The sequence below is a fragment of the Haliotis rubra genome, unplaced genomic scaffold, assembly GCF_003918875.1.
Source record: "Haliotis rubra isolate DU_JTF1 unplaced genomic scaffold, ASM391887v1 Scf133, whole genome shotgun sequence".
NCBI classification, from domain to species: domain Eukaryota; kingdom Metazoa; phylum Mollusca; class Gastropoda; order Lepetellida; family Haliotidae; genus Haliotis; species Haliotis rubra.
In genome coordinates, this window is record NW_025765259.1 from 1,355,001 (window position 1) to 1,377,474 (window position 22,474).

At 42.4% G+C, this 22,474-nt stretch overlaps 2 protein-coding genes across 2 annotated transcripts in view; both read right to left on the reverse strand.

The window, feature by feature from the left end:
* LOC124267708 (guanine nucleotide-binding protein subunit gamma 4-like) overlaps positions 1-2,655 on the reverse strand; it is a 3,044-nt gene extending 389 nt beyond the window's left edge. Inside the window, exons 1-4 of the mRNA XM_046702691.1 lie at positions 2,649-2,655; positions 1,337-1,484; positions 1,139-1,287; positions 1-802 (exon numbers count right to left, since the gene is read on the reverse strand). The exon at positions 1-802 is cut by the window's left edge and continues 389 nt beyond it. Of these exons, the coding sequence (XP_046558647.1) occupies positions 306-802; positions 1,139-1,287; positions 1,337-1,484; positions 2,649-2,655 (801 nt within the window). The 3' untranslated portion in view covers positions 1-305. The remainder of the gene's footprint in view (positions 803-1,138; positions 1,288-1,336; positions 1,485-2,648) is intronic.
* Positions 1,745-22,474, reverse strand: part of LOC124267709 (catenin delta-2-like) — a 104,508-nt gene continuing 83,778 nt past the window's right edge. The window contains 21 exon segments of the mRNA XM_046702692.1: positions 1,745-3,372; positions 3,857-3,985; positions 4,336-4,367; positions 4,894-5,129; positions 5,281-5,353; positions 5,495-5,591; positions 5,909-6,002; positions 6,580-6,718; positions 7,135-7,285; positions 7,699-7,871; positions 8,365-8,442; positions 8,714-8,946; positions 9,341-9,492; positions 9,917-10,033; positions 10,897-11,017; positions 11,534-11,669; positions 13,069-13,335; positions 15,684-16,534; positions 18,717-18,878; positions 18,880-19,031; positions 20,744-20,933. Coding sequence (XP_046558648.1) covers positions 3,229-3,372; positions 3,857-3,985; positions 4,336-4,367; positions 4,894-5,129; positions 5,281-5,353; positions 5,495-5,591; positions 5,909-6,002; positions 6,580-6,718; positions 7,135-7,285; positions 7,699-7,871; positions 8,365-8,442; positions 8,714-8,946; positions 9,341-9,492; positions 9,917-10,033; positions 10,897-11,017; positions 11,534-11,669; positions 13,069-13,335; positions 15,684-16,534; positions 18,717-18,878; positions 18,880-19,031; positions 20,744-20,933 — 3,727 coding nt within the window. The 3' untranslated portion in view covers positions 1,745-3,228.

The window sequence follows — 22,474 nt, forward strand, 5'->3', positions numbered from 1 at the left end:
AAGGTGTGTGCTGATTATTTCCAAGGACTTGTTTTTTATAAAATATATTTCATGCTAGTTTTATATTCTACCTATTTTACAGTTAAATTTCTTTCTATACACAGTATCACATTAAAACAAATATTTGTATTAAAATAACTGGAAAACACTGAATTATGGAGAAATGTTCACTTTTATTCACATAAAAAAAACAGATTTATGAAAAGGTTCATAATTATCACAACATAATCAAGTCTTTGAGCAGAAATCTGATATCTGTGCATAGACTCAAAGGAGGACAGATGAAGGACAACTTGCAGCAGCAGCTATACAACTGAAGAACAAACTTGCAGCAGCTGTACAGCTTCATACTGATTCAGCCTGAAGGTCAAACTTGCAGCAGCTGTACAGCTGAAGGACAAACTTGCAGCTGCTATATAGCTCAAGGACAAACTTGCAGCAGCTATACAGCTCAAGACGAACTTACAGCAGCTGGCTTTACAGCTGAAGGACAAACTGGTCGCACCAGCTATACAGCTGAAGGACAAACTTGCAGCAGCTGTACAGCTGAAGGACAAACTTGCAGCAGCTATACAGCTGAAGGACAAACTTGCAGCTGTTGTACAGCTGAAGGACAAACTTGCAGCAGCTGTACAGCTGAAGGACAAACTTGCAGCAGCTATACAGCTGAAGGACAAACTTGCAGCAGCTATACAGCTGAAGGACAAACTTGCAGCAGCTGTACAGCTGAAGGACAAACTTGCAGCTGCTGTACAGCTGAAGGACAAACATGCAGCAGCTGTACAGCTGAAGGACAAACTTGCAGCAGCTATACAGCTGAAGGACAAACTTGCAGCTGCTGTACAGCTGAAGGCTGAAGGACAAACTTTGCAGCTGCTGTACAGCTGAAGGACAAACATGCAGCAGCTGTACAGCTGAAGGACAAACATGCAGCTGCTGTACAGCTGAAGGACAAACATGCAGCAGCTGTACAGCTGAAGGACAAACTTGCAGCAGCTGTACGGCTGAAGGACAAACTTGCAGCAGCTGTACAGCTGAAGGACAAACCATGCAGCTGCTGTACAGCTGAAGGACAAACTTGCAGCAGCTATACAGCTGAAGGACAAACTTGCAGCAGCTATACAGCTGAAGGACAAACTTGCAGCAGCTATACAGCTGAAGGACAAACTTGCAGCAGCTGTACAGCTGAAGGACAAACTTGCAGCTGCTGTACAGCTGAAGGACAAACATGCAGCAGCTGTACAGCTGAAGGACAAACTTGCAGCAGCTATACAGCTGAAGGACAAACTTTGCAGCAGCTGTACAGCTTCATACTGATTCAGCCTGAAGGTCAAACTTGCAGCAGCTGTACAGCTGAAGGACAAACTTGCAGCTGCTGTACAGCTGTAGATAACAAGGACAGAGATGGCAGTTGATGTGTTCCTCTGGTAGAGTATATAGTATGTTCTTGTTCCTAATTTGTACTTGCACTTTAAGAAGAAATCCTTACTTAAATACAACTCACAATGTAAATATCAATCATCATCACACAGAAACTTTACAAAGTACCAATCTCTCATTCCCACTGCTGTAAACAGCATGTGTGTAAACAATATCTTCCGGTAACATTGGATGTCTAAGGGCAATATTATTTGCTTCCAAAGGGAGAGAACTCTATAGAAGGGACTTCCACAAACTCACCCAGATGGCGTCAAACTGCATATTAACAAATACCCAGAAGGTTTCTATTATTTATACTTTCTTTATTTAGTGTTGTCATAAACAGAATTCATTCGAAAATAGCTTTGTATATTCAAGAATGTGAATGTGAATCCCCCCCAAGTTAGGGGATTTACAGAAGTTGCACCAAGATGGCACAGTGGGACAGGGTCCTGCCTCGATTTCAGTTACATCACAGGGATGTTGATCAGTTTACTGATGGCTACAGAATCATACCTCATCTTGTACATTACAATCCAAGAATCCCTGTCCAGGTGTACGATGACCACAGAGGGAGGATAAGAAGTGGGGATTATGGTATCAATAGAATAGAATATTTTCCTAACGACTCAACTACCAAGCTGGAGTGCTAGCAGGATATGAGGACAGAAGTCAAGCACTACCCGACCCAGGGGGGCCACAGAGAGCAGAAGAAACCATTTGGGTCGTAGTCATAAATAATCACATGGGGTGATAACTCAATAGACATGGAATTAGAAGAGCTCCAGAAAGGGGGACAACTCCATTCAACGTGGCATTAGAAGAGTCCCCACCAGGACACATTTTGCATGGCAATCAAAGTCCCTCAAAGGGAGATAACTATGTATGTTCTATGACAGACTTGGATATGTGAGATAGCAGTAGCTACAAAAACAAAGCAACTTGATTCATAGAAAAAATATATATATCCTCTGCTGTGTACGTCTGCAGTCCGTGTAATGCTACAGTGTTTTAAAACAATGACACTTATTCACTCCTGACATGAACATGCATGAAATGTACACACATCCATTGGCACCTACTGTGTGCAATATGGAATATGAAATTAGAAAATAACTGAATATTACTTGACAAATTTGGTACACCTTGTTGAATACGCACTTTATACCATGGTTATTATTGTGTGCATACACAAAGTCTGTCATCAGCGCTTGCTTTGCCAGACGTACCTGGCATTAGTAGTAGCTGTACAACCAGTTAATGTCAGCGCTCCATGTATATACAATATCTCGCACTACAGCTAACATTATTCTGTACTATCACACATCCTTTAAAACAGAAAGGGGTGAGAGAACATCACAACTCCTCTGCACACTGATGTCAGCTGGCAACCTGTGTGGAGCTGGCACGTAGTCCCGTGTCTCTTAGTGATTCCATGATCAAAGAATCACAAACAACCATGACAGGTTGGGCACAAGCACATTCCTCAGTAGATCCACAGAATATATCACGAAGAAGCTTATGCAAGTAATTCCTTATAATCCTTCCATGTGTCAAGTCAGTGATTATTACACCCAGGTTGTTTATGCAGATGTGTCATCAGACGTCCACACAACACTGCGGTATGTACACAGTAACTGCCTGCCCCTGTTTTCACTTTTCAAGCTTTTATCTGCAGACATAAGAGCTCAGCTATATGTTGCTTCCCTTGGGCAAGAGTTGCTTCCCTGTACAAGGGTTATCTCCCTTGGTTCAGTACACACGACTTAACAGATGGCAAGTCCAAGTGATAACAACGGGGCCACATGATCACACCCAGGAGTCAGCGCCACCTTGTGGTCCTCCCCCGGCATCTAGCATGACTTTACTGGAGTGGACGTAATCATCGTTACGTCGCTGACTCTTCTTGTTCACCTTTGCATACAATGGCTCCCCTGACTGGTCTGCCGGCTCCTGAGAATACAGATAGAAGATGATACATTTGTTACTATTTTGTTTTGTCATCACCTTTCACAGAAAACATCAAGTTTTGGTTTGCCAGCAACAAGAGAGAGTGGCCGTAGATTTACTTATCTATGTATATATTAAAACACACATCAGTGAGTGAGTGACTGACTGACAAGAAGATACAGTTAGCGATATCTGAACCTGGATCCATGTAGTCAGTGACCTTGAAGACCTGATTATCTACCTCAACAATCTACTCTGTGAACCCAGTCTGACCAGTGTCATCACACCTTGTCACCAATTGGATCCCACAAGATCAGCTCCTCCGATCAGTCTCCACTTCTGGGAAAATGGTGGGGCTTGGATTACCATAATCCTACCACTTCTAAAACATCTAAATCTCTTCTATAACAGACAGTCTAGGAAGAATTTGAGTTGGTTTTTCTCTTAGCTAGAACTAACAATGACTAGACCCTTGGGTAAAGCTAACCTGTTGCATGTTTGGGAAGAGGGGGACCCCTCCGACCGGTGGCTTGTTTCTGTGGTGGGGTGGCTGTGGCTGAGGCTCCTCCAGGGGGGCATAGCCGGGGCCCAGGTCGGTCATGGGTATGTCATCGGGCTGAAATGTGAGTAGGGACTAGGTGAACAACTACAGAAGGTCAACGTTAAACAAAAATGGAAGGTCAAAGTTACTCTTTAATGAGGAAGGTCAAGCAAACAGGATTAAAGAAAATACAGAAAGCTCATTTTTCATACATATACTTTCAAAGAAGAGTGATGGGAGGTGACAAATTTCGCAGATGTAAAAACGTTGACACATAGTTCTCACTCTACTATTCACTCTGTCAGTTCACGCTGGTATTCAAAACTAGAACTGATTTAGCGCATGCCAGTCACAGACTGCATGTAATTCAAGAAGTCAAAAGAGTGTACAGCAGTCAGACCGACGAAAATATAAACTATACTTACTCTACTGTTGTCATGGGAATAGTTGTGTCGATCTGAAACACAAGTAAAGTGTTTTTCACACACCAGTTACACACCAGCAAACACTAATGTGGTCATCCTCATGTTTACATGATTATTGAGTTAGTGAGTGAGTTTAGTTTTATGCCACTTTTAGCAATATTCCAGCAATATCACGGCAGGGGGCACCAAAAATGGGATTCACACATTGTACCCATGTGGGGAATCAAATCCGAATCTTCAGAGTGACGAGCAAACGCTTTAACCACTAAGCTACCCCACTGCCCCACATGACATATATTTACATTGGTTATACTAATATTAGCACGATTGTTGAGATGTCAGTGGCTCTGGTCACACTAATATTATCATGATCATTGAGTTTGGAGTGACTTGTTTGAGTGGCATTTAGAAGTTGGTGTGATGAACAACGAGGAGAGTTCTATGGATATACAACTTCTTTAATATAATATGAGCAATATTTCAGTGTAGCTTCTAACACCGTTATCAAGCAAACGATGTCATCATTTAGATGTGTGTGACTGGTTATACCAATATTACCATGATCATTGAGATGCGAGTGGCTCTGGTTCATTGAGAAGTAGCCATCAGCTTCATTGTGACTGTGATCGTAGTTGTTGTTGGGACGCTTCTGCAGCGGTCGTCCAGGAGACAGTGTGTTGTCATCGTAACCCTGAGCACTGATTGGTCGGTTTAGCGTGTTGTATGGAGTCGTGTGGTTACTGGCAACAGGACTTATACTGCTGCTTAAATTGCTGTACTTCGAGCCCTCCGCTCTGAAACATCAAATAAAACAAGAAGGTAAACTAAAATGTGGGATTAACAACCCTAGTGACTGAGGTCTTTGGTGTTTATGACTGTTACTGGTAACCATTGATCACAGGTTACTGGCAGACCAAAGGGAGGCAACTCTGTACAGCAAACTACAGTGGCTTATATGAGTAGACTCCCTTCCCCAGTGTACTTTTGACATTCCATGGTTTAACATTTTTAACAATCACTTATCACAAGGACATTCACAAAAATCATCAAAAACCATTATATAATGACGCTGGCATGTGAACTGCCATGTTTTCTGTCATGTTGTCATGCCACTCTGCTGTCATGCTATCATGCTGTGTGCCACTGTGTCATGTTGTACCTGCAGGCAGCTGTGAACATGAGGAAGTCCTTCTCTGTGAGCCCCATCCGGGAGTACTCGGATGCAGGGCCCGGAACGCCCACATCGTCCGCATCACCTGCATCACAAGGAGATCAAACCTGTAGCTCATCAACGATTAGCCTTAATCAAGGTAAATATATTCATTAATCTGACTCTTATATCATAAACATGCTTCAACTTGGATTCCAACATAGTATAACAGGACTTTGCCACACTACAGAAACAGAACTCAGGGATAAGATGAAGATCTGCAGGGTGCTGTTCCACAGAGCTGATGGATTAACAATCCTGAGCAGATTCAACAGTGTGTGAACTACGACAGTTACGATCTCTATCTGCACACTCCAAACACCTGGGGTAAACCTCTGTCCTTACAGTGGTACAGTTCCTTACCGTGTGTGCGTATTTGACCGTGCGGGCAAGGTACTGGTTTTCTGACTTGGTGATATTCAGGAGGCGTGGAATGCCGTTCTCAGTCATCAGAGACCTGGAAACAACAAGAAGACATTAGCAGACTGGTAATTATGAAATACCAAGTATGAAACAACCTTGCCCTTCACATGAGAGGTATATATTATTCTCTTTCGTCATGCATATGCAACATACTCGTTGCAGCAAGTCTGTGTACAATATGTACACTCATCGGGAATCACTCTTGCAGTAGAACAGGAAGGGACCTCATCTTTGACCTTACTTTGGTGAGTGAGTTGGGTTTTATCCCGCTTTAAGCAATATTCAAGCAATATTATGGCAGGGGACACCAGAAATGGGCTTCACACATTGAACCCATGTGTGGAATTGAACCCAGGACAAGTGAACGCTTTAACCACTAGACTACCCCGCCGCTCCTGGCCTTACTTTGACCCGATACCGACAACAGTTGCCAAGCAAGGCAAACAATGGTGTAATCCAGGAAGCAGATTGTCATTCTTCTACACATAAGGATGTTGTATTTTCAATATAAATATGGCAATGTAATCATAGTGTCTTCCTGAGCTGGTTGTAGGCATGTGGCAGTGATCAGTTTATACGGTGAAGAACCTGATCATACAAGTACAACTTACTGTGCAAAATCTTGATTATTCTTAATGACCTCATACAGCGTTGCTATGACAGCACATAATGTGTCGTCCGGGGGCACCGGACCTGGCATCGTCCGATGTGCCGGAAGTTTCCTCACCAGTTGTTGCATGGCATATTTACCTGGGGACAAAACATGGCATATTTACCTGGGGACAAAACATGAAATATTTACCTGGGAACAAATCATGGCATATTTACCTGGGGACAAAACATGGCATATTTACCTGGGGACAAAACATGGCATATTTACCTGGGGACAAAACATGGCATTTACATGGCATATTTACCTGGGGACAAAACATGAAATATTTACCTGGGGACAAATCATGGCATATTTACCTGGGGACAAAACATGGCATATTTACCTGTGGACAAATCATTGCATATTTACCTGGGGACAAAACATGAAATATTTACCTGGGGCGAAAATATGTCACATGAACCTGAGTACCAAAATGGTATCACATTTTTCATTGCGTTATACATTTCACTGATTTTATTGCCAACTAGGTCTTTTCAATTTTTCAGTGCCTTACCAACTAGTTCCTTGTTGCGTTCATCAATGGCCAGATTCCGCAGGGCCGTGGCAGCTGCACATACCACTCGGTCATTCTCAAATGTCAACAAGTCAACAAGGTTAGGAAGACCCTTCTCCTTCCGTACGAGGGCTCGGATGTCAATAGCTGGCTGAAAGAACAAACAATGTGTCAGTGGACTGTTTTTTACCAATATTCCATCAATTCCTCCAATATCAGAGTGAATATGGCAACTAACCTGCCACTTGCATGCAGTCAGATTCTGTATGGTGACTCACCTGCCACTCAGATTCTGTATGGTGACTCACCTACCACTCGCATGCAGTCAGATTCTGTATGGTGACTCACCTGCCACTCGCATGCAGTCAGATTCTGTATGGTGACTCACCTGCCACAGATTCTGTATGGTGACTCATGCCAGTCAGATTCTGTATGGTGACTCACCTGCCACTCGCATGCAGTCAGATTCTGTATGGTGACTCACCTGCCACTCTCATGCAGTCAGATTCTGTATGGTGACTCACCTGCCACTCGCATGCAGTCAGATTCTGTATGGGGACTCACCTGCCACTCGCATGCAGTCAGATTCTGTATGGCGCCTGCAGCAGCCTCCAGTGTGACAGGGTTGGATGCACTCTTGAGCAGCAGCGAGTAGAGGTGGACGACGTCGGCGCTCGACGTCGGCGCCCCACAACCCCTTGTACTCCGTGGCAGCTTGAGGGAATGTGGGCTGGGTCCTGTACATGACAGAACCATATCCAACAGACTCACAATACCACCATATGAGGAGACAGACTCACATCCATACCACCATATCCAAGACGGGGGACAGACTCACATCCATACCACCATATCCAAGACGGGGGACAGACTCACATCTATACCACCATATCCAAGACGGGGGACAGACTCACATCCATACCACCATATCCAAGACGGGGGACAGACTCACATCCATACCACCATATCCAAGACGTTTCAAAAACAGGGGAGATGATAAATAAGAAGTGAGGTTTAACATGACCATCATACTTCCACAGATTTACACCAACCATACTGATAGCTGACATCAGTAAATCCACCCAGGTAAATTGTGCTTCTCCCTGATGTTCATAAACCCATGCACACAAAACAACAAGAAATACATTTTACAATTGAAATGATGAAATGGACAAAAACACCAGAAAATGTTACTGCGGATGTGTGGAGTTACTTACTTTTGATTCGGACTGTTGGGTTCATTTCCTCCCTTCTTTTGTACACCTTTCTTGTTCTTGCCTCCACCACCAAAACATCCCGTACTGTCACCTGCTTAACAAGGTCAAGGTCAATGAGAGACTCAACGAAGGAGTTAGGTTCACCTGAATGATTGTGTGCTTGCTGCTAACACTTCCCTCAGCTATATTCCAGCTATATGACAGTGTATGTATTTAGAATCTGGACCACAAAATCCAGTGATTGATATTAATACCAGCGATCCATTAGGCTATCTACTTCCATCCAGGACATGTTCCTGAACACCAGCTCTAACCAAGAACACGCATCCGGTTAATGAGAGGTTAACTCAGTTAGTATCTACCTTTCTCTGGTGGACCTCGGTTCCGTGGTAACGTCCTCTTCTTGTAGAAGTCGGGATCTTCAATTTCTTGGATTCTGTATGAAAGATTCCTGAGAATACAGACAACATTCTCCACGGGCTTATTGTCCATATCCCCTTCCGTTGCGATCTTCAGGGTGTGGATCAGCGCCTTCACAAGGCCACGACACTCTCTGATCTTCTTCCTCGCATCGAATCCGGCTGAGCTCACATTCCTGGTGAAAGACAATAAGTCACGATTGGACAAAATCTCACAAGTCATCACTACCAATTGCACCCCTAAAAAATATTCCCCTCAACTTATCAAAAAAACTATTTAAAGTAGGAATATTGTTCAACTCGGAAAACAGCAATATTTCATCTATCTCACAAACTTCTTGAAAACTATTTACAAAATCAAGGCATACGATTAAACAAGTCACAGAGTCTGGCCAACCCATCTGATTTAGCCTTCCTACACAGATGGTCAGTGAGCATAGATTTACTTCACTTTCAACATGACAATCCAGCACTTCAATGCTAGGCTGCCCCATCCAGTGAGGACCCATCTATATGTTTCTTACCGAAGTACCCCAGAGTCCAGTGAGGACCCATCTATATGTTTCTTACCGAAACACTGCAGTGGCGTTCCTGAACGTTGTGGTCCACGGCTCGTGGTCCCGGTACGGCGTTGCCCCCATCCGGTCCATCCCCGAGTGTGGGATTATCACAACATTCACAAGTACCGCCAAACCATCATCTATAATTGGCTTCTTCAGATCCTGGAACAGATGGCAGCAGAATGAGGTCAGGAGGTGACATGGGGTTTAACATCACATGCTTCTGTTTGCCAGGGACATCATTACATGTACAAGCCACATGCATGAGTGGGGCTGCTTCTGTTTGCCAGGGACTAATGCTGGTTTAGCCCACTGAGATACAACGCTGCAGTGTAACAGCCTACCCCAGACAGAAACAGGATACTGTATACGCTGTAAACTCACGTGGATTATTTATAAATGATAGTAGATCATTCAACTGAAACTTTTCTCATCATGAACATTATATAAAAAACTCATTTGGACTTTGTACTTAAAATTTGTATGTATGCAAACTTGATCTCATCACTATATGGCTGGAATAATGCTGACATGAAGCCCAACTCAACTCATCAAGAACATTCACATCTTGACATGGCAGCCTTACCTCACATGATGAGAGATTCCACAACACACCCGTAACAGATTCCCGCACATCATCTTCGTGAGACTTCCGCAGGAGTCGAATTAGTTCTGGGATGCCGCCTTCATTCCGAATTGCTTTCTGTGGGACAAAACACGAGCATTATAGGAAGGACTGATGGTTAAATACATTTTGTAAAATTGAGTTTACATTAGATATAGCATGAGATTTAGAATGAGTAAAAAATGTTCATCCCCCTCTGGACACCCTGCTCCAGAATGTGAACACCTGGCTTCAGTATGTGGACACCCTGCTCCATTATGTGAGCACCTGGCTCCAGAATCTGGACACCCTGCTCCATTATGTGAACACCTGGCTTCAGTATGTGAACACCCTGCCTAGAATCCTGCTCTATTATGTGAAGACCTTGCTCCATTATGTGGACACCCTGCTCTAGAATCTGGACACCTTGCTCTATTATGTGGACACCTGGCTCCCGTATGTGGACACCTGGCTCCAGAATGAGGAAACCTGGCTCCACAATCTGGACACCCTGCTCTATTATGCAAACACCTGGATCCAGTAAGTGGGCACTGTCCAGTAGTACATGAACATCCAGCTCTACTAAATGGACACCTTGGTCCAGCACATGGACACCCTGCTCTATTATGTAAACACCTGGATCCAGTAAGTGGGCACTGTCCAGTAGTACATGAACATCCAGCTCTACTAAATGGACACCTTGGTCCAGCACATGGACACCCTGCTCTATTATGTAAACACCTGGATCCAGTAAGTGGGCACTGTCCAGTAGTACATGAACATCCAGCTCTACTAAATGGACACCTTGGTCCAGCACATGGACACCCTGCTCTATTACCTGATCCAGTGAACACCTGATCCAGTAAGTGGGCACTGTCCAGTAGTACATGGACATCCAGCTCTACTATACGGACACCTGGGTCCAGCACATGGACACCTGACTCTATCATGGGGACACCCACCTTGTTCTCATCGTTGGTCCGGCCATAGGACAGGTTCTGCAGCGCTCCACACGCTGCCTTGTGGACCTCGGGGTACTCATTACTCAGCAGCTGGATCAGGGGACGGATTCCATCAAGGCCTCTGTCAACAACATCATCAGTTTCCTCGTTAACATCACAGTAAACTTCACAGTAAACATCACTGAAAAGATCTGCACAATTAGCTGTTTAGGTAAGTTGAAGCCCTGGCTATGCTTGAATGGTAAATAATATTATTTGTTTTCTGTTTCACACTTCTTTCAGGTATATTTGTGAATTGTAAATAATGAAGCCTGGTCCAGACCATCCAGTGATCACCATTATGCACACTGATCCATGCAGGTGGAATACACTCACAGACAATAAATATCACTGGTCTTGATAAGCAGCCAGGTTGTGGGCACCTGTGAACTTGAATCCTCACATACTGAACAGCAGGTGAGTAATGTCTAACAGACAGGAAGTATGTAAGCATTACAGAGATGAAAACACACAAGTAAGTTGCTGACAATCCCACAAACACATTTCAAACTAAGTTCAGCAGATCCTGATATGCTTAAGGGCTGTAATTCTTTGAACAAACACCCGGCTCTAGATGCCAGATGGAGATTATACTCACCTTGTTTTTGCTTTGATTCCATCATCCATGAAGGTGAGATGCTGGAGATATGCAGCTGCATGGACTTTGATATCGTTGTCACGGTGACCCAAGTAGTCGATCACTTCCTGAAGGTCAGGGTTGCGCCACCGGAATGCTGGGAAATGTCAGTGAAAATTGAAAGTACAATATGAACTTTACTACAAGAGGGGTTAAGGTGTCTAAGGTTTTTGATGCACTAAACTTCAGATTATGACCCTCTACGGTATACTTGTGATAATTTTTGTTGTACATTTTCTTAAAGACCCTTCCTGAAATAACAACATGCAAAAGCATTTTCTATTTTTTCACAAAATGTCCAATTTCTTTATAACCATCGAAATACTGTCACAATTTTGGTGACGACTCCATCTGCCTCGGAACCAAAGTGATGAGTAACCTGCTGCTTTTGTCAGTCAGAGGCTCAGATCATGAAACACTATTAACTGAACAGAAATAACAAAACATACAACATTAAAACACACCATGCCACAACCACAGCAAAAGTCTCATGCATTAAAATCCCTACTTGAAATAAAAATAACTAAAGTACTGTCGGAAATAGAAAAAAACTGTTTTTAGGCTGTTAGTCTGTATCACTCAAATTTACACAATTGCAAATAGCATAAGTCGAAATAACTCACATCGGCCTAACTGGGCGTTCAGAGGGATGCGTAATAGGATATCCAGAAAAGCATGTTTACTCGTAAAATCGGGCAAAACGAATAGCTGCTGAAAACAATAGATTAGACTATAGATGGCCATTAGGTCGCTCAGCCGGGTATGACGACGGACCGTCGACGCACATGGCATGAAATACATGTGCTGCCAGCAGGCACAATGGGTTATCTCAAATATATTTTATGTTTTTTTCATGTGTATTGAATGTCTCAACTATTGATTATCTTATCTAAGCTAATATCTCAGTTGCCCAGCCCGAACCCAACCACCGTCTGCGACACCCATCCTGGTTTTGCTTTTGAGACGACCCATCCTACCTGCTTCTTTTTATAGTGATAGTGAGACGCCATGGTAGCTTCATCCTTAATAGTTTCAGTATTAAAGTTATTATTTTTTACGTCTGCTATTGTTTATAATTAAGTCTAATTTCAAAATGATCATTTAAAAAGTACAAATTTGCATAAAGCCATGGTCTGTTCTGAATAAGTCGCATTGGACTTAGAAAAAAATAGCATTTCTCATTTCTGCCCTAATCTCTCCTCAGTAAAGTCCAATATTTACGTTTCCTATCTCCCTACCACTGAGACTGTAGTTAGGCCGAACTTAGTTTAACAGATATTTCACACTTTCACATATTAACTACCTAAATTGTAGATATAAATGTGAAAAAACAGTTCCTATTTCCGACAGTACTTTAGTACAAGAAAGTCAAGTTTAGACCCTGCAAAATTAGGAAGTATCTGTACTGAATGATATATCAGGTCATTAGAACAGCTTTGCTTGAGACATCGCGACGTCGTGGGCTTGTTGTGGAGAACATATCTTGGATCACTTACATCCAGGCCGACTATCGGGCGGAGTTCTCCTCCCCTCAGAGTTATAATCATTCACAGGTGGAGCTGAAGCAACAGGAGCCTCAGTTCTCTGGACATCTTCTTCTGGATAATAAGGTTGGGGTGTTTTGTCTGGGTATTCCTGGCTGTCGTGGTAGTCGTAGTGTGGAGGAGCGCTGGAGTCGTACGGTGGCTGCCCGACGTCACGGTCATCGTAAGACTCATCTCGGAAGGGGGGTCCACGGTCCTCGTATGGTGAGGGTCCTGGTCCTAGAATTATTTAGGTCTAGCTGGTCAAGTATTTGGTGTAACTGTCGCTACACTGCTACATGTCCCGTATGTCTGTGCAGGGTCAACAGGAACTGACAAACTCTGATTCCCATGTGACATGTTTAGGTTTAGTAAGAGAGAAATATTCACCCACTTGGCCAGGCAGTGGGGGGGTTATGGGGGAAGCATACAAGACTCACTGTAGTCATGTTGGGAGTAGAACCCAGACATTCGTTGTCATAACACATTTACCACTCCCCCACCATATTTAGCACTATAAACTGGGCAGGACTGGCGGACTTTGATCCCTATGTTGGTCACTGTAGTCATGTTGGGAGTAGAACCCAGACGTTCTTTGTCATAACACATTTACCACTCCCCCACCATATTTAGCACTATAAACTGGGCAGGACTGGCGGACTTTGATCCCTATGTTGGCCACTGTAGTCATGTTGGGAGTAGAACCCAGACGTTCGTTGTCATAACACATTTACCACTCCCCCACCATATTTAGCACTATAAACTGGGCAGGACTGGCGGACTTTGATCCCTATGTTGGTCACTGTAGTCATGTTGGGAGTAGAACCCAGACGTACGTTGTCATAACACATTTACCACTACCCCACCATATTTAGTACTATAAACTGGGCAGGACTGGCTGACTTTGATCCCTATGTTGGTCACTGTAGTCATGTTGGGAGTAGAACCCAGACATTCGTTGTCATAACACATTTACCACTCCCCCACCATATAAATAGCACTATAAACTGGGCAGGACTGGCTGACTTTGATCCCTATGTTGGTCACTGTAGTCATGTTGGGAGTAGAACCCAGACGTTCTTTGTCATAACACATTTACCACTACCCCACCATATTTAGCACTATAAACTGGGCAGGACTGGCGGACTTTGATCCCTATGTTGTTCACTGTAGTCATGTAGAACCCAGGCGGAGTAGAACCCAGACGTTCGTTGTCATAACACATGTACCACTCCCCCACCATATTTAGCACTATAAACTGGGCAGGACTGGCTGACTTTGATCCCTATGTTGGTCACTGTAGTCATGTTGGGAGTAGAACCCAGACGTTCGTTGTCATAACACATGTACCACTCCCCCACCATATTTAGCACTATAACCAGGGCAGGACTGGCTGACTTTGATCCCTATGTTGGTCACTGTAGTCATGTTGGGAGTAGAACCCAGACGTTCGTTGTCATAACACATTTACCACTCCCCCACCATATTTAGCACTATAACCTGGGCAGGACTGGCGGACTTTGATCCCTATGTTGGTCGAGACTTTAACAAAACAATACAACTATCTACCAGAAAGTACTCAAGGAAACATAGGGGATACATTTAAACATGATAAAACAGAACAAAACAAAAGGAAGGCAGAAGGCCTTAAAAGTAAAATAAGCATTCTAAAAATGAAAATTGCTATCTAAACATTTAATAAATACACATTGTAGACAGTTAATTACATCCAAACTGAAACTCACACAGTACCCTAATATCAGTTCATGCACATCATCAAACAGCATGCTTCCAACAGTCTAACTGACACCACTGTTCTGTTAACAAGGCAATATACACATACGCTCATGCTTACACTGAGGAAATACATTCCAATGCCTTTTATGTTTAACACCTCCTAAGTCCTTAAGTTAAATTTAGACAATGTTTGTTTTCTCATATGAACATATTCTGAAGTGTGAGGGGTGGTCATGCAGTGAGTGGGCAGGTTTGAACATCACACTGGACAGTGTCCTTGATGAATGTACTGTAGGAGGATCAGTCAAGTGGTCAATCCCTACTTAAATATCAATCCTATCTGATATTGGGCCCAATGTGAAGAAAAACTTGTCCCAGTGATGTCAAGTCTGACAACAAGTAAATCAAATGTTTTTCAATTCTCTTTGAACAGTATGTCAGCTACATCAGCTGAGGTCACTGAAGGTCAATGTTTGCCACCTTGCCAAGGGTCAGTGTTCACAACCCAAGCACCCACATAATTGTGAAATAAAGGACAGTTTTGACATATGGCCATCTTGCTCAATCAAATCTTCACTCCTTAAAAAAATCATGTCCAGTATTTACGATGAAAATGACCATGATGGTTCTCTATCGATAACTATCGGCTGCATGCTGATGTGAACTATATTTAATTTATAGCCTGGCATGTCAACTGAAAAGAATGCAAGCCTGAAGTGATGCAGGGCGTGGACCACCGTGGTAAAATCCACAAGCACATATATGGATCTGAGAAAAAGCCTAAAGATAAAGCTGAACACAAAGAATATAGAATGTTCATGCATGCTAGCAGATGCCTCCCTGGGGCTTACCTTGTGACGGAGACGGTCCGCGGTTGTATGGATCCTCCTCTCCCGGTCGTAGCCCAGGATAACTGCCGGTCCGGGTCTCCTGGAACGGGTCATCGGCAAACGGGTCTTTCCTCAAGGGAGGTAACCCTTGCATACGTCGAATCAAATCAGGATCATCACCAGGTCTATCAGCATAGGGGTCATCAGGGTGACCTTGATAACTATTCCGATATCGGGGATCATCACTAACGTCCCCTTGAGGTCCTATTGAACCCCCATAGGGGTTTTCATGCCGATCTCCATACGGATCCTCTGGATTGTTCTGGTAGCTCTCCCTGTACCGAGGGTCGTTGGGGTCAGCACTTGGGTCATCTGGATGACCTTGATAGCTGCCTCTATATTGAGGCTCATTTCCTGTTTCTGGAATATGTCCATAATCTTCTCCTGGTCGAGATCCGTAGGAGTCATACGGAGGATCCTGGTAACTATTCCGGTATCCTGGTTCCTCCGGGGGCCCTCTGAATGAGTCGTCAGGGTGGCCTCCATAATGAGGATCTGCATCTCGTGGTGCATCATGTTCATCATATCGTGGAGGTCCTCGGTAACCATCATCATCGTAAGGCTGATCTCGGTAATGGGGATCTCCGTATGATCTGTTGATGTCATCTGGATGACCTCCATTGTAGGGGTCTCCGTGAGGTGAGGCCTGATGCCGGGAATCATCCAGTGGAATATCTCTGTACGGGTCTGACGGCAGGGCTGGCTCGGGGTAGCGGTCATCATAATCCCCATAGGTGGGTTGTCCGCCTCGGTACAGGGCGCCCGATTCTGATGGCGTGTTGTAACTGCCTCTACTGCCTGGGTACTGATCTCTGAAACACGACAGACCAAGTCAGCATGAGGTCAATACATGAGGTCAATACAGGAGGTCAATACAGGAGGTCAATACACTCACAACAGTTCAAGAATTATATGAAGAAATACCCCAATACACTAATATCTTGCTTAAACTAATATGATAATAAAACCTTAAAATCCATGATGTCTTTACAAAACTTTGTAGTTATCTCACAAACATTTTGCTGATCATTATATTTCATCTTTTAATAATTGCTACTTAGATGAATATTACAAGAATATTTACAGTATAAATTTAAAGTGAATAACAATCATAACATTGTATGAAACTTATGTATGCCCTCTTGTGTACATATTAAAGTATATTTATTATTAGAAAAAATATTCAAATGATCCATCTGACATTTCAATGGCAACATGTAAATAATAAATATTAATATGAAAAATATTTGGTAAGCAAAATACTTTATTACATGGGATTTTTTCACACTCAAAATAATGTAATTGAAAAACATGCCAACTCTGACATAATTCTCAGAAGTTTCAACACATTGTAGAATTGTAATGAATTACAAATCATAAAATCCCATGTAAATGTGATAAGGATCAAGAAAAGAAACCACAACACAGATACAGGAAGCTCTATAAACACAGCTCTATTAATAACAGCTAAAAACATCAGTCTATGATAGCAGTAATGATCTAGTAAAAGCTATATATAGCAATAGGTTGGTGTACAATGTTAGAAAGAGTGAGTGAGTGAGGGAGTTGGGTTCGATGCTCTAGGGGACAGTCTGTCAGCATAATGTGATGCAGGTATCACCTCCAGGAAATCTGATTTTGTGAATCTGGGATTCAAAGCAAAATCATCAGATTTAGACACACATGAGAGGCAGGCCTGCCACTGCATCGTGACCTGGACGCTGGTATTCCAACGTAAATACCACCATCTTGACATGTGTCCATCATAAAAGGAGTGAGTGAGGGTCTTAAATGCCCAAACCAACAATAGTTCAGTTATATTAGAGGACAGAAGCAAAGCCACTTTGGTTAAACCAATAAGAAGGGAAATGTTGAACTTGCAGAATGAGTGTGTTTGTGTCTGTTCATCTGTTCGGGTTTGAAGGTCATCAAGGGAAGCAACTTAGCACAGCGCATTGCTGGCCACTAGTGACAGAAACACCTATCTCCTGGAGTGAGGGAGTGAGTGGGTTTAGTTTTACGCCGCACTCAACAATATTCCATTTATACGGCGGCGATCTGTAAATAATCGAGTCTGGACCAGACAATCCAGCGATCAACAGCATGGGCATTGATCTGTGCAACCGGGAACCAATGACATGTGTCAACCAAGTCAGCGAGCCTGACCACCCGATCCCGTAAGTTGCCTCTTACAACAAGCATGGGTTACTGAAGATCAATATTCTAACCCGGACCATCACGGGTTATCTCCTGGATGTAGTGTTAGTAGGGAGTATGTGTGGTGTTAGTCTGTATGATTCCCCTTCCAAAATGTCAATGAGCAGGATAACTAGAGAGCAGAAAGAGAGAAAGACCTCACCAACAGAAGCTGAGGTTACAGTCATGGACTGGCAGGACATGTGACCACATCACATGACCCATGTCACATGACTGGCCATGTACCTGCTACACCTGTTGCTTCAATAACCTACTGATCTTAACAACACATAATTTTAAAAAACTGGAAATTTACAACAAATGTAATAATGTTTTGACAACTTTGTAACTATGTTCTTAGAAAGTTTGATTCTATTTAAGTTACTATTTTGGAAATGTTGTCATGCGGTCAGTTGATAGAATTCACTGTTGATAGGAGTGCAGTGCATTGACACACACTGAAAATACATCATCATGTTTAGAAGCATCCGATGTGTGACATGTGGAAACACATCAGCTTCACACTCTGACAACACTTTACTGATTTATTACCTGACACACAGAGTAATTTCATTAACTCTTGGTGGTCATTTTGCCAAATATTTTAAAAATCTGAACATGCATTTTCAAAGTGTTTCAGTATATCGTAATTTAGTACATGAGACAAAGAGAGGAATCAGTCTGAAATCACAATGCATCATAACACAGAAAGAATTTCCTTGTTTACAAATGATTGTTTCCTTGACAACTGAAACATATCAACAGTGAAGATAAGTATGAAGCAGACAGATTGTGTACCTGTGCACATAGCCGTCGTAATTATCAGTGTTTGGGGAGTCGTTGCTATAACGTGCGACGCTGCCCCGCGGCGAACTGCCGTAGTGAGCAGGAGCTGAGGGGAAGTGTTCAGGAAGATGACTCGGACGAAAACCTAGGGTCAAAGCCTCTCGGGGATGCTGACCTAGGGAGTGGTGATCCACGGATCCCCTCTCCTGGCCGGCTGATTGACTGGTACGTGGCATAGTTGCCGTTCTGCTGTTCCTGTGGCAGGGAACTCAGCGATCCTCTGGGTCCGAGCTCCTCGCTTGTGATGATACGGGACACTGTGGGCACCTGGCACACAGAGACATACAGAATATCTACCAACTGTGTCTTGATGTCAAACATCTTACCAAGAGTTTACAAAGGTTTAGGACTTTTGTAGATGCAGTGATAAATCTACAATTTTTAGTGAATGAGTCCTGGGACTCGCTCAGTAATGAGTCCTTTTGAAGTTTTTGTGAGTCCCTCAAACTTTACATACATACATACTAACATTTGTATAGCGCCGATGTCAAGCTCAGAAAGAAAAATATCAGCTTGTAAAACATTATTGCTACTACATATCATACACCATTTGAAAGGTCTAATCCTAGCTACCTGTTTCTAAATATGAAGTTTATCTTTTATCATATTATTCAAATAATGCAACTACACCTTTAATAAGTTAATTTAAATGAAAATGCAAGCTTACACAATTATAATGTCCGGATAAACCACAAAGGAAGCAAAAATGCGGCGATTTTTTTCCATTTGTAACATGTCATAATATCCCCTTACCTTTTCTTTTTTTTTTTTTCATTTTTACGTAATCGGAAAATTATTATAAAAAGATTTCTCAAATAATATGTATGGTCGTCTATTTCCCGTTATCAGTGCCTTTCCGCTCGGTAACTTGATACAACGGTGGAAAATACCTCCGTTTTCGAAGCTTCGTATGAATAACATGTAAGGCGATTCGTTTGATGGTGGCTGTCGTTCAAAAGCTCGGAACATCAACAATATCACTGTACCCTTGCCAAGAATATTTTCACAGTTGTAAGAAGCGATTTTATTGGATAAAGATTGCTTTCTAATGACGCTTTTTCGCCCCAGTCTGCCATAAGGGTCATGATTGGTCGAGGCAGCCAATCATATTAAAGCAATGGATACCGTCCTTGTAAACAAAAACTTATAGAGTCAGACGGAAGTTTTGGGTAAAATCATTGTATTCTGAACGTGTTACGCAAAAAATCACCACCTATACGTATATTATGGAACTTAATGGACGTATCGTGCTAGGTTATGACCTGTGACAAAAATGCTTTATGCATATATTTTAGCCATTAAACATCGTGTCCGAGATCTAAGTTCGAGGCGATGAAAGCCGAGATGTCTCTTGAATTACACTACACGATCGCTCAATAAAGATGGAAATAGTAAGTTATCATGTATGTTTGACAACTTTTATGACTTATATGAGTACTATTGTTGATTTTATTATTCAGTTTATTCAATTTGTTTAATTATTTCCAAAACATTGTTACTTTGCTGTTTGACAACTTTGATATGGACCCGCTGCCGAAGCATCTGTCCGAGAAAGCATGTATGATCAGTGAATATGTATGCATCCACAGATATCCAAATATTTTACATGTGCGTCCTTTCAAATTTTCATGCGTACATTACGCAGGACACGCGGGTAGATTTATCCCTGAGATGTATTTGATATGAAGACAAACAAACGGTAAAATTATAATAATCATCCAAAATCATTCTTCCAAATAACATTAATGGTAGAGAGATTAATGATGTCACTGTGGCAAATGCCATAGACGTAATACCTGTGGAGGCCAGTTACTGACGATAAATACGAAGGCAAAAACAGTCCTTGAGAAACCAATAGCAATCAGGAATAAAACAGGAACGATGCTGCGAGATGGCATCCAAGAACCCTACTTGCGTATCAATATTGAACCATTTATGTTCTTCTAGAAAACACTGCGTGACACTGTCAGCGAACCTACTTTAGCGGGACGTCCCCGGTTGCTGCCAGCACTCTGCAAGGATACATGGGAACCATGGGGGGAGACTTCTCGGTCATATGACATGTTTGGGTTGCCATAGTTGCCCCCGCCTCCGTAGCCCATCCCAGGACTGGAGTTGTAGTGTCCACTGTATTGGTCTTCGTGGATGTAGTCCATCCTACCGTCCTCACTGCAATAACAAGCATACACCTCCTTCATTATACACTGTTTTAACCTCACAACGTAGTTTATCATGGTCGACTAAAGAAACTGTATTGTCTTACATCTGCATAAAGAGTGAGTGAGTGAGTGAGTGAGTGTTTTACGCCGCTTTTAGCAATATTACAGCAGTATCACGGCAGGAGACACCAGAAATGGGCTTCACACATTGTACCCATGTGGGGAATCAAACCCGGGACTTGGGTGTGACGAGCGAATGCTTTAACCACTAGGCTACCCCACCGCCCCTCTGCATAAAGAATTACTGAGGCTGTAACACAGATATAACATTACTTAGACCCAGTGAGACTCCAGGTCTCATGGATCAAGTAGACCAACATGGCGACTTAGTTGATAGTGTGTCAGCAAACAAAACATTCAACCCACCTACATTTACTGTAGTACATACGGGTAACTTGTAGTAATTCAAGTTTCAAAAACACATACATATCATTGAAATAAATACTGCTTGATTATAGCCAGTTGCTATAGCTTATCTGTCATGATTGATTAACTTTCAGTACCTCTACAAAATCTTTTGAACAGTACCAAAGGGTCAGCTTCATACTGTACATCCTATAAACCATCTCTCCCAGTCTTTCCTTTTCACAATCCCCCACTAGATGGTTAGTCAGTATACAGTGTATTGTAACATGAATGTCATCCTGCTGCAGTATGAAGACTTGTGTCATCCCAATCCATCATTATCCGTGCACCGATTCCACACTGAGATCCAGGAAGGACTTACAGAGTTTTATTTCACACATTCCCTTCTACAATCAAATGTCATTAGCATCAATCATCCCACCTGCAGCAGCAGGATGACTTTCATGTGGGTTTAGCTGAAGGGTTTATGTTCATTTAACAATATGGAGAAGGCTTCAGCAGAGAGTTGCTTCTAAAGATGGATTAAGCTCGTAACAAGGGCAATGATGCCACTTCTATGCATTCTAGAAAGACAAGCCTGCATCTGAACCCATCATACAGGGGAACACAGAATCTAAATGTGACGTGAAAGGCAACATGAATCTTAGTTAGTAATTGGACATATTGGATGAGATGGAACCTATAGTACAGGGCAATTAGCTACAATATTGAGAAAATGGTGTATTTTACAAATTGGATTCATATTGCTTTCTCTTTTAATAAGAGAAAACAGAATAATGTATGAAAAAGTTGTCAGGGAAATATTCTGTAATCAGGCCTGTCAAATAACACATTTATTGATAATTCTGGTAAAAACGATCAAATAGCAAATTTCAATATTTGTTCCAAAACTCCCTTTCGGTTTTACTTGGCAACATAAACCATTATCCTGATCTCAATGCTTTGTCCTCTTACCTTTTGATTTTGTAAGGAGGATGTTTTAGTTCATTTAGTTTATTTGCAGAATTTATGTCCTAAAAATAAAAAAGTTGTTTAACAAACAACAATTCTGCAAATAAATCAGAGTTGGTCTGATGTTTTGATTATGATCAACATTTCATTGAGTATTATATGTTTATTATTTTT